The sequence below is a fragment of the Scyliorhinus torazame genome, chromosome 13, assembly GCF_047496885.1.
Source record: "Scyliorhinus torazame isolate Kashiwa2021f chromosome 13, sScyTor2.1, whole genome shotgun sequence".
NCBI lineage: Eukaryota > Metazoa > Chordata > Chondrichthyes > Carcharhiniformes > Scyliorhinidae > Scyliorhinus > Scyliorhinus torazame.
In genome coordinates, this window is record NC_092719.1 from 94,941,650 (window position 1) to 94,953,999 (window position 12,350).

General features: G+C 50.1%; 1 protein-coding gene across 3 annotated transcripts in view; it reads left to right on the top strand.

Moving 5' to 3' along the window:
* Positions 1 to 12,350, top strand: part of pfas (phosphoribosylformylglycinamidine synthase) — a 465,594-nt gene that overhangs the window by 442,514 nt on the left and 10,730 nt on the right. For all 3 annotated transcript variants that reach the window (XM_072471967.1, XM_072471969.1, XM_072471968.1), the window contains 9 exons: positions 2,647 to 2,827; positions 3,053 to 3,136; positions 4,290 to 4,445; positions 4,534 to 4,653; positions 4,760 to 4,905; positions 5,913 to 6,123; positions 7,741 to 7,832; positions 11,201 to 11,312; positions 11,607 to 11,765. In XM_072471967.1, coding sequence (XP_072328068.1) covers positions 2,647 to 2,827; positions 3,053 to 3,136; positions 4,290 to 4,445; positions 4,534 to 4,653; positions 4,760 to 4,905; positions 5,913 to 6,123; positions 7,741 to 7,832; positions 11,201 to 11,312; positions 11,607 to 11,765 — 1,261 coding nt within the window. The remainder of the gene's footprint in view (positions 1 to 2,646; positions 2,828 to 3,052; positions 3,137 to 4,289; positions 4,446 to 4,533; positions 4,654 to 4,759; positions 4,906 to 5,912; positions 6,124 to 7,740; positions 7,833 to 11,200; positions 11,313 to 11,606; positions 11,766 to 12,350) is intronic.

The window sequence follows — 12,350 nt, forward strand, 5'->3', positions numbered from 1 at the left end:
GTTCGCATTGAGATCCAAAAAGACGAGGTGTTGGGTATCTTAAAAAATATTAAGGTAGATAAATCCCCAGGGCCTGATGGGATCTACCCCAGAATACTGAAGGAGGCTGGAGAGGAAATTGCTGAGGCCTTGACAGAAATCTTTGAATCCTCACTGTCTTCAGGGGATGTCCCGGAGGACTGGAGAATAGCCAATGTTGTTCCTCTGTTTAAGAAGGGTAGCAAGGATAATCCAGGGAACTACAGGCCGGTGAGCCTTACTTCAGTGGTAGGGAAATTACTGGAGAGAATTCTTCGAGACAGGATCTACTCCCATTTGGAAGCAAATGGACGTATTAGTGAGAGGCAGCATGGTTTTGTGAAGGGGAGGTCGTGTCTCACTAACTTGATAGAGTTTTTCGAGGAGGTCACTAAGATGATTGATGCAGGTAGGGCAGTGGATGTTGTCTATATGGACTTCAGTAAGGCCTTTGACAAGGTCCCTCATGGTAGACTAGTACAAAAGGTGAAGTCACACGGGATCAGGGGTGAGCTGGCAAGGTGGATACAGAACTGGCTAGGTCATAGAAGGCAGAGAGTAGCAATGGAAGGATGCTTTTCTAATTGGAGGGCTGTGACCAGTGGTGTTCCACAGGGATCAGTGCTGGGACCTTTGCTCTTTGTAGTATATATAAATGATTTGGAGGAAAATGTAACTGGTCTGATTAGTAAGTTTGCAGACGACACAAAGGTTGGTGGAATTGCGGATAGCGATGAGGACTGTCAGAGGATACAGCAGGATTTAGACTGTTTGGAGACTTGGGCGGAGAGATGGCAGATGGAGTTTAATCCGGACAAATGTGAGGTAATGCATTTTGGAAGGTCTAATGCAGGTAGGGAATATACAGTGCATGGTAGAACCCTCAAGAGTATTGAAAGTCAAAGAGATCTAGGAGTACAGGTCCACAGGTCACTGAAAGGGGCAACACAGGTGGAGAAGGTAGTCAAGAAGGCATATGGAATGCTTGCCTTCATTGGCCGGGGCATTGAGTATAAGAATTGGCAGGTCATGTTGCAGCTGTATAGAACCTTAGTTAGGCCACACTTGGAGTATAGTGTTCAATTCTGGTCGCCACACTACCAGAAGGATGTGGAGGCTTTAGAGAGGGTGCAGAAGAGATTTACCAGAATGTTGCCTGGTATGGAGAGCATTAGCTATGAGGAGTGGTTGAATAAACTCGGTTTGTTCTCACTGGAACGAAGGAGGTTGAGGGGCGACCTGATAGAGGTCTACAAAATTATGAGGGGCATAGACAGAGTGGATAGTCAGAGGCTTTTCCCCAGGGTAGAGGGGTCAATTACTAGGGGGCTTAGGTTTAAGGTGAGAGGGGCATGGTTTAGAGTAGATGTATGAGGCAAGTTTTTTACGCAGAGGGTAGTGGGTGCCTGGAACACGCTACCGGAGGAGGTGGTGGAAGCAGGGACGATAGTGACATTTAAGGGGCATCTTGACAAATACATGAATAGGATGGGAATAGAGGGATACGGACTCAGGAAGTGTAGAAGATTGTAGTTTAGTCGGGCAGCATGGTCGGCACGGGCTTGGAGGGCCGAAGGGCCTGTCCCTGTGCTGTACATTTCTTTGTTCTTTGTTCAAAGATCAGAGACTGAATGCCCTTGACTGGCATCTAAAATAAAGGTAAATCCAAGGCTTCTATCAGGTAAATTAAAAAAAGGGTGGCAAAAGAAAGAGTGAAGCTGATTAGCGATAAAAAAGGGGATTTGCACATGGAGACAAGAGAGATAGCGGAGATATTAATCGAGTACTTTGCATCTGTCTTTAAAGAGAAAGAGGATGCTACCCAGGCCAAGGTCAGAGGAGGCACAAGTTAGACCACACCTGGAATATTGTAAACAGTTTTGATCTTCTTATTCAAGGAAAGATACACTGACATTGGTGGCAGTCCAGAGAAGGATCGCTTTAGTTCATCCCTGGTATTTGGGGATTTTCTTATGAGGAGAGGTTGAGTCGGATGGATCTGAATTCACTGGAGTTTAGAAAAATGAGAGGTGACCATATTGAGACATATTGGATTCTAAGGTGGCTTGAAAGGGTAAATGCTGAGAAGATGTTTTCCATTGTGGGAGAGCCTACTGAGATGAAGAGGAATTTATTCCCTCCGAGGGTAGCGAATGTGTGGAATTTTGTACCGAGGCTGGGTCGTTAAGTATGTTCAAGGCTGAGATAGACAGAATTTTTATCAGTAAGGGTATCAAGGGTTATGGGGATAAGGTGGGAAAGTGTAGTTGAGGATTTATCATCAGATCGGTTATGATCTCATTATATGACCGAGCAATGGGCCGAATGGCCAATTCTGCTCCTGTAGCTTATTGTCTTATGGTACGCACACTTCCACTCCAGCAGATCATTTTGCCATACACAAACCCTTGTGAACCCTCCCGTATTATGCAAATCCCTACCTTGCCATAAATGTCTCTGAACCCGCAGCCACCCGTGACAGGGACCCTCGACCCCTCTTGCTGTGAACAATCTGAGGGTCTACTCTCTGTAAACACAAATTCTTAATTTTCCCCCAGTTGGTCATTCCCTGATGCACAGTGTTTATTTACCTCGTGCTCGTTATGATATTTGTTCTCTCTGTGTCAGGATGTGAAGTGTAGCGCTAACTGGATGTGGCCGGCTAAGTTGCCAGGTGAGGGGGCAGCTCTGTATGATGCCTGCCAGGCTATGTGCCTCACGCTGTCTGAACTTGGAATTGCAGTAGATGGTGGGAAGGATTCTCTGAGCATGGCTGCTCGTGTGGGACAGGAGACGGTGAAGGCCCCAGGTAAGGGGAGGAAAACAAGACGTGACCAATTTCAATTGGCCCCTCGTGCCTGTCCCAGCTTTTTGCACATCTGGATTTCATTCCTACTCTCTCTTTGTCCCTCTTATTTCATCTATTCATTTGACTTTATACTTTTATCCCATCAGCTTCAGCATTGTCCATGAAGGTATGTAACCTCCTTATTCAGTTTCTCCGACTAATGCTCATTTCTTTCATGATTTTCAGGTTCACTTGTGATCTCAGTTTATGCTGTATGTCCTGACATCACCTGCACTGTGACCCCTGACCTGAAAAATCCCCATGGACAAGGTACTGCTTCTAGTGTACAACGGGGTCACTGGGTCCAGAGTGGGAGTACACGGTTCAGGAAGTGGGGCAGTGGAGAAACCAAGACAAGCACGGTGGCGCAGTGGTAGCACTGCCGTCTCACGCCGTCAAGATCCCAGGTTCGATCCCGGCTCTGGGTCACTGTCCGTGTGGACTTTGCACATTCTCCCCGTGTTTGTGTGGGTTTCGCCCCCACAACCCAAAGATGTGCAAGGTAGGTGGATTGAACACGCTAAATTGCTCCTTAATGGGAAAAAATGAATTGGGTACTATAAATTTTTTTTTAAAGAAAATCAATCAAAGAAGATCCGATCCCTATGGTACAATATTCGCTTTGGGCAGCACGGTAGCACAAGTGGCTAGCACTGTGGCTTCACAGGGCCAGAGTCCCAGGTTCGATTCCCCGCTGGGACACTGTGCGGAGTCTGCACATTCTCCCCGTGTCTGCGTGTGTTTCCTCCAGGTGCTCCGGTTTCCTCCCACAGTCCAAAGACGTGCAGGTTAGGTGGATTGGCCATGCTAAATTGCCCTTAGTGTCCAAGAAGGTTAGGAGGGGTTATTGGGTTGTGGGGATAGGGTGGAAGTGAGGGCTTGAGTGGGTCGGTGCAGACTCGATGGGCCGAATAACCTCCTTCTGCACTGTGTGTTCTATGTTCTAAGCCAACAGAAGGCAGAGTCGCAGGACAAGAATGCAGTGGATGGATTGTGGTGCCTGCGGCAGGGGGTGCAGTATGCGGGACTGTTCAGGCACCAAGGTAGTGGGAAAGGGGGCAGAGTTGCAGATCAAGAATACATGAGGCTGGGCCTGGAGTAGGGGATTGTGGAGATGGTGTCAGGGGCATGGTCAGGTCAGGTCTCAGGTCCTGGGCAGGTGCACTGGTCTACATGGGTCATGGGCTGTGGTACAGGGGGACACAGGCAAGGTATCAGGGCATGGGCCAGGGGCTATATGGAGTATGGGTAGATATCTTTGAGTGGGGTCTGGGTACAGATCACTGGGTGAGTGTACGCAGGTCTGGGGGTGAGCACCCTGCATGCGATAACGGTGCTTGAACCCCAATAGGGTGATGATAGATAAGAATGGGGCTTCCAGAGTGTTCTCCTAGATTGGTGTTGATCCGTATCTTTGTTTCAGGTGTGCTCCTATATGTACCGGTTACTCCGGGTCAGTATCGGATGGGAGGTGGTGCCTTGGCTCAGTGTTACTCACAGATTGGTAATGAGTGCCCAGATATGGACAGTCCACAACAGCTGGCTTCCTGCTTCACTGTCACTCAGCAACTTCTCAAGGGTAAGTCCTCGAATTTGGAATACCAACAGGATTTTGCCACCGTTTCCAGTTCATTGTTTTTCAATCATTCTGTTTTCCTTCGGGGTAGAACGTTTCCTGTCTGCTGGTCATGATGTCAGTGATGGGGGTCTGCTCACCTGTCTGCTTGAAATGGCCATCGCTGGAAACTGTGGGATGGAGCTCAACATTTCAGACAGCAACGCTGGTGGTGAGTGACACAAGTATCAGAGTCATCTGAGTTCCCCATCCCCTAAACTAGCCTGATGCCTGGTTCCTCCCACCAACCACTGACTCTCAGTTCCTGACTTTTGCAGTGATCGAACTCCTGTTCTCCGAGGAGCTGGGTTTGGTGCTGGAGGTTTTGGAAACAACTGTGGACAAAGTGCAGGCTCGGTATAGAGCAAGTGGCCTTCAGTGCTGGAGAATTGGATCAACTGTTGGCCAGGGGCCCCAGAGCACGGTGAGTGACTGCTTTGCCAGGCACCCAAGAACACCGGGGCGGGGGGGGGGGGGGGGGGGGGGGGGTCCCCAATTATCAAAAACCACAAATTGTGGAGAGTGACCACTCATCATTCTACAGATGTGCCATAGAGAGCATCCTATCGAGCTGCATCACAGCTTGGTATGGTAACTGCTCGGCTCAAGATTGCAAGAAACTGCAGAGTGAGGTGAACTCAGCCCAACGCATCACACAAGCTTGCCACCCTCACATTGATTCTGTATACACCTCCTGCTGCCTCAGAAAGGCAGACAGCATTATCAGAGACCCCTCCCAACCAGGGCCTTCTTCCAGACCCTTCCATCAGCAGAAGTCTGAAGACACGCACATCCAGACATAGGAACAGCTTCTTCCCCACAGCTACTAGACTCCTCAACGACTCTCCCTCGGACTGATCTGTTCCCTGTAAGAACACTATTCACAACGCCCTATGCTGCTCTTGCTCATGTATTTGCTTTGTTTGGCCCCTTGTTCCGCAGTGTAACCAATCACTGTTTGTCAATGTACCATTTGTAATGTACTCTGTCGATTATTCTTTTTTGTCTACTATGTATGAACTGTGTATGTTCCCTTGGCCGCAAAAACATACTTTTCACTGACAATAAATCAAATCAAATCAAAATCAGAGTCCTGAGGACAGTGACTGCTTTACCAGGGGGCCCCAGAACACAGGGAGCAACCACTTATCGGTATCCCCAGAATACTGGTCAGCAACACTCAATATCTCTCTGCCTCTTGGTTTAACTGCTAATACTGGAACTGTGTGCCATCCGGAGGACAAGAGGTGAGACCATGTTATCCTCTTGTCTCATATCCAATCAATAGTCACTGTCTGGGCTGAGACATGGAAAATGGTTACTGCCTGACTTATATCAACAAGCTACAGATGTCGACAATAGAATAGGGATTGAAGGGCGGAATTCATTGCCTGGCTTCATTGACTGTGTTTATCATGGTGACTCTTCTAGGTGAAGGTACAAGTGAATGGGGAAGAGGTTCTCTCGGAGAGAATAGCCACTCTCCGATCATGGTGGGAGGAGACAAGTTTCCGGCTAGAGCGGTTACAGTCTAATCGGACCTGTGTGGAGGAAGAAGAAAGGGCTATGGAACATCGCATTGCTCCCAGATACAAGCTCAGCTTCCAACCAGCACACCAACCCAGTCCATCAACCGGCTTAGGTGAGTGTATCTCACAATCCACAATCTGTGACACCCTGACCAATACAAAATGACCCCCTCCAAGACCCCTGGTCAATAAAGAATATGCCCCTTTAAGACCTCTGGCCAATACCCAGTGACCCCTCCAAGACCCCTGGTCAATATCCAATGACTCCTCTAACACCCCAGTCAATACAGAATGACCCCCTCCAAGACCCCTGGTCAATACCCCGTGACCCCTTCCAAGACACCTGTCAGTACAGAATGACCCATTCCAAGACCTCTTGTCAATACAGAATGACCCCTCCAAGACCCCTAGTCACTACCCAATGACACCTGGTCAATACCGAGTTACCCCTCCCAAGACCCCTTGTCAAAAAGCAATGACACCTGATCAATACTGAGTTACCCCTCCATGACCCCTGGTCAATGCCGAGTGACCCATAAGCCGTCTGGTTAATACCCAGTTATCCCTGCATGACCTCTGGTCAATATCGAGTGATTTCTCCATGACCCCTGGTCAACACACGAGTGACCCCTCCAAGACCTGTGGTTAAAACTGAGTGACCCCCTCCATGACCCATGGTCGGTATTAAGTGACCCCTCCATGACCCCTAGTCAACACCAAGTTACCCCTCCATGACCCTGGAAAATAACCAGTGACCCCTCCAAGACCCATGGTCAATGCAGAGTGACTCCATTATCCCTGGGTGACACCTTTGTGAACTCCCTCCCACCACCTCACCCTGGTCAATACAGAGTAACAAGTGATCTCTTCTCACAACTACTGGTCAATAACGTCTGAACCCTTGGAAGTACCACAAACACCCACCCACACATCAGTTATAAGTGTGATCCCCTGCACAATCTAAGGACAAAGTACGTGACCTGCTCAGTGACCCCTGATCAATAAACCAAAATACTTTTCACTGTACCTCGGTACAAGTGACAATAAACAAATCCAATCAGCTGAGGGCAGCACGGTAGCCTTGTGGATAGCGCAATTGCTTCACAGCTCCAGGGTCCCAGGTTCAATTCCGGCTTGGGTCACTGTCTGTGCGGAGTCTGTACATCCTCCCCGTGTGTGCGTGGGTTTCCTCCGGGTGCTCCGGTTTCCTCCCACAGTCCAAAGATGTGCAGGTTAGGTGGATTGGCCATGATAAATTGCCCTTAGTGTCCAAAATTGCCCTTAGTGTTGGGTGGGGTTACTGGGTTATGGGGATAGGGTGGCGGTGTTGACCTTGGGTAGGGTGCTCTTTCCGGGAGCCGGTGCAGACTCGATGGGCCGAATGGCCTCCTTCTGCACTGTAAATTCTATAACCACCTTCTATAACCAATCCAATCCAATCCAAGAGTAACCCCTAAATGACCCTCAGTCAATAGAGTGTGGACCCTCTCCAAACCCTGTTTGATATCGATTTAAACCCTGGATCAAACCAAGTGACGTCCATCCATTGCACTACCGCCCTCAATACAGGGTGATCCTTTTCGCAACCCTTGATCAGAACCAACCACCCACACCCCCGACACACACAATGCTTCCTTTAGCTTGTTGGCGAGTTACAGACCTGTCACTGATTTATTCCACTTGGTCTTCCCTGGCTCTTGGTGCTGATAATACCTTTAATATGTTGGCAGGTTTGTCAGAGCCACGAGTAGCAGTGATCAGAGAAGAGGGGAGTAACGGGGACAGGGAGATGGTGGCATCACTTATCATGGCTGGATTCGAGGTGAGAGGCAAACAGATCAGAGCTGAATCATTTCAGTGGAGAGGTCTCGCCATTGGGTGGTCTTTCTCCCCCTCAAGCAGAACAAGCTTATACAGGATGTTCTGTATAGCCCTTGCGTGGGGAGATAGATCTCGAGGCTGGAGGGGGGCTGCTGGGAATTGGGTGGAGGTGGTGTTGGTGTTGCGCTGGCGATCCCTCACGGTGTCGCGGCAGGGATCGCCCCTAGTGCTGCTCATTGTGTGACACAAGGAATCCCTCCCGGCGTCACTCTGTGTCGTGCCAGGGATCTTTCCCAGTGTCGCTCGCAGTGTCACGCCGGGAGTCTTTCCCAGTTTCGCTCGCAGTGTCACGCTGGGGGTCTCTCCCATTGTCGCTCGCAGTGTCACGCCGGGAGTCTTTCCCAGTTTCGCTCGCAGTGTCACGCTGGGGGTCTCTCCCATTGTCGCTCGCAGTGCCACGCCGGCAGTCTTTCCCAGTGTCGCTCGCAGTGTCACGCCGGCAGTCTTTCCCAGCGTCGCTTGCAGTGTCACACCGGGATTCTTTCCCAGTGTTGCTCGCAGTGTCACGCTGGGGGTCTCTCCCAGTGTCGCTCACAGTGTCACGCTGGGAGCCTTTCCCATTGTCGAGCGCAGTGTCACGCCGGGGGTCTTTCCCAGTGTCGCTCGCAGTGTCACGCCGGGGGTCTTTCCCAGTGTCGCTCGCAGTGTCGCGCCGGGGGTCTTTCCCAGTATCGCTTGCAGTGTCACGCCGGGGGTGTTCCCAGTGTCGACCACAGTGTCGCGCCGGGGGTCTTTCCCATTGTCGAGCGCAGTGTCACGCCGGGGGTCTTTCCCAGTGTCGCTCGCAGTGTCATGCCGGGGGTGTTCCCAGTGTCGCTCACACTGTCACGCCGGGGGTCTTTCCCAGTGTCGCGCATAGTGTCACGCCGGGGGTGTTCCTAGTGTCGCTCACACTGTCACGCCGGGGGTCTTTCCCAGTGTCGCGCATAGTGTCACGCCGGGGGTGTTCCCAGTGTCGCTCACACTGTCACGCCGGGAGTCTTTCCCAGTGTCGCTCGCAGTGTCACGCCGGGGTCTTTCCCAGTGTCGCGCATAGTGTCTCGCCGGGAGTCTTTCCCAGTGTCGCTCGCAGTGTCACGCCGAGAGTCTTTCCCAGTATCACTCGCAGTGTCACGCCGGGGTCTTTCCCAGTGTCGCTCGCAGTGTCACGCCGAGAGTCTTTCCCAGTATCACTCGCAGTGTCACGCCGGGGTCTTTCCCAGTGTCGCTCGCAGTGTCACGCCGAGGGTCTTTCCCAGTATCACTCGCAGTGTCACGACGGGTGTCTTTCCCAGTGTCGTTCGCAGTGTCACACCGGGGTTTTTTTCCAGTGTCGACTGCAGTGTCACACCAGGAATCCTTCCTGGCGTCACTCTGTGTTGTGCCGAGGGTCTTTCCCAGTGTCGCACGTAGTGTCAGGTCGGGGGTCTTACCCAGCGTCGCTCACAGTGTCACGCCGGGTGTCTTTCCCGTGTCGTTCGCTGTGTCACGCTGGGGGTCTCTCCCAGTGTCGCTCGCAGTGTCACGCCGGGGGACATTCCCAGCGTCACTCGCAGTGCCACGCCGGGAGTCTTTCCCAGTGTCGCTTGCAGTGTCACGCCGGGATTCTTTCCCAGTGTTGCTCGCAGTGTCACGCTAGGGGTCTCTCCCAGTGTCGCTCACAGTGTCACGCTGGGAGCCTTTCCCAGTGTCGCTCGTAGTGTCACGCTGGGGGTCTCTCCCAGTGTCGCTCGCAGTGTCACGCCAAGGATTGTTCCCAGTGTCACTTGCAGTGTCACGCCGGGAGTCTTTCCCAGTGTCGCTCACAGTGTCACGCCAGGGATTGTTCCCAGTGTCACGCCAGGGATTTTTCCCAGCGTTGCTCCCGGTTTCGAGCTGGCCATGTCCATTCCATTGCTTGAGGTGTCGCGCCGGCGGTACCTGTGTGCCCTGCTTGGTGGACTCTCGGGTTTCTCAGTGACAAAGCCTGGCAGGAAATGTGTTTCTGGAATTGGGTCCAGTGTATGTGAAGGAACAATGATGTATTAGTGAGAGGCAGCATGGTTTTGTGAAGGGGAGGTCGTGTCTCACTAACTTGATAGACTTTTTCGAGGAGGTTACAAAGATGATTGATGCAGGTAGGGCAGTGGATGTTGTCTATATGGACTTCAGTAAGGCCTTTGACAAGGTCCCTCATGGTAGACTAGTACAAAAGGTGAAGTCACACGGGATCAGGGGTGAGCTGGCAAGGTGGATACAGAACTGGCTAGGTCATAGAAGGCAGAGAGTAGCAATGGAAGGATGTTTTTCTAATTGGAGGGCTGTGACCAGTGGTGTTCCACAGGGATCAGTGATGGGAGCTTTGCTGTTTGTAGTATATATAAATGATTTGGAGGAAAATGTAACTGGTCTGATTAGTAAGTTTGCAGACGACACAAAGGTTGGTGGAATTGCAGATAGCGATGAGGACTGTCAGAGGATACAGCAGGATTTAGATTGTTTGGAGACTTGGGCGGAGAGATGGCAGATGGAGTTTAATCTGGACAAATGTGAGGTAATGCATTTTGGAAGGTCTAATGCAGGTAGGGAATATACAGTGAATGGTAGAACCCTCAAGAGTATTGAAAGTCAGAGAGATCTAGGAGTACAGGTCCACAGGTCACTGAAAGGGGCAACACAGGTGGAGAAGGTAGTCAAGAAGGCATATGGCATGCTTGTCTTTATTGGCCGGAGCATTGAGTATAAGAATTGGCAAGTCATGTTGCAGCTGTATAGAACCTTAGTTAGGTCACACTTGGAGTATAGTGTTCAATTCTGGTCGCCACACTACCAGAAGGCTTTAGAGAGGGTGCAGAAGAGATTTACCAGAGTGTTGCCTGGTATGGAGGGCATTAGCTATGAGGAGCGGTTGAATAAACTCGGTTTGTTCTCACTGGAACGAAGGAGGTTGAGGGGAGACCTGATAGAGGTCTACAAAATTATGAGGGGCATAGACAGAGTGGATAGTCAGAGGCCTTTCCCCGGGGTAGAGGGGTCAATTACTAGGGGGCATAGGTTTGAGGTGAGAGGGGCAAGGTTTAAAGTAGATGTACGAGGCAAGACTTTTACACAGAGGGTAGTGGGTGCCTGGAACTCGCTACCGGAGCAGGTGGTGGAAGCAGGGACGATAGTGACATTTAAGGGCATCTTGACAAATACATGAATAGGATGGGAATAGAGGGATACGGACCCAGGAAGTGTAGAAGATTGTAGTTTAGTCGGGCAGCATGGTCGGCACGGGCTTGGAGGGCCTGTACATTTCTTTGTTCTTTGTATAATTTCAAGTTAGGATCCTGCTCTATTCCCAATTAGGTTTGGGATGTGACGATGACGGATATCTGTTCAGGAATGACTTTGGACTCTTTCCACGGAGTGGTGTTCGTCGGTGGCTTCAGTTTTGCTGACGTCTTAGGCTCAGCAAAAGGTAGGAAGAAAATCCACACGGAAAAATTGAATCAATAGGGGATATATGAACAGGAACATTTATTCAATGGGAAATATAGAAAAAGGGATATTTACATGGTGGAGATACAGGAACTGAGATATTTAATCAGTGTGTTATTATGAACTGGAATGTTTAATTAGCGGGGAATAATTTTTTGAAGAATATACAAATAGTCTGGGATATTTTATCTTCTTCACATTTAACAAACTGATTGTCAATGCTGCTCTCTGCTTGCCCCATCCATTTAACTCCCTCCTGTTCCATCATCTGCAGGTTGGGCAGCGACAGTACAATTCAATCCTGCTGCCCGTGCCGAGTTTTCCAGGTTCCGTTCCCGGCAAGATACCTTCAGCCTGGGTGTGTGCAACGGGTGCCAGCTTATGGCGCTTCTTGGCTGGGTGGCTTCTGATGTTGGATTGGGAATGTTGAATGGTGAGACCATCTCAAGCTTCACTCGTGTCACATGTATAGCATTAAATGGCATAAAATATATGATCCATTCAACCCAATTTATCCATGTTAGCATTTATACGCCACTAGCACCTTTCTGTCATTGGGAAAATGTTAGAGTCCATTATAAAGGATGTAATAGGAAAGCATTTTGAAATACACAATGTAATTCAAGCAGAGTTTGTATTGCTTCATGAAAGTGATGATTTAATTGGGGTGTACAAAATTATGAGGGGAAGAGATAGAGTGGACAGGATAAAATTGTTTCCCTGTGTGGCGAATTCTAGAATGAAGGAACATTTTATCGCAGAGGGTAGTGGGTGCCTGGAATTCACTGCCCTAGTTGGTGGTGGAGGTAGAGACCCTAATCTCTTTTTTAAAAAGTACCTAGGCGGCATGGTGGCACAGTGGTTAGCACTACTGCCTCACGGCACCGAGGTCCCAGGTTCGATCCCACCCTGGGTCACTGTCCGTGTGGAGTTTGCACGTTCTCCCCGTGTTTGCGTGGGTTTCACCCCCACAACCCAAAGATGTGCAGGGTAGGTGGATTTGCCACGCTAAATTGAC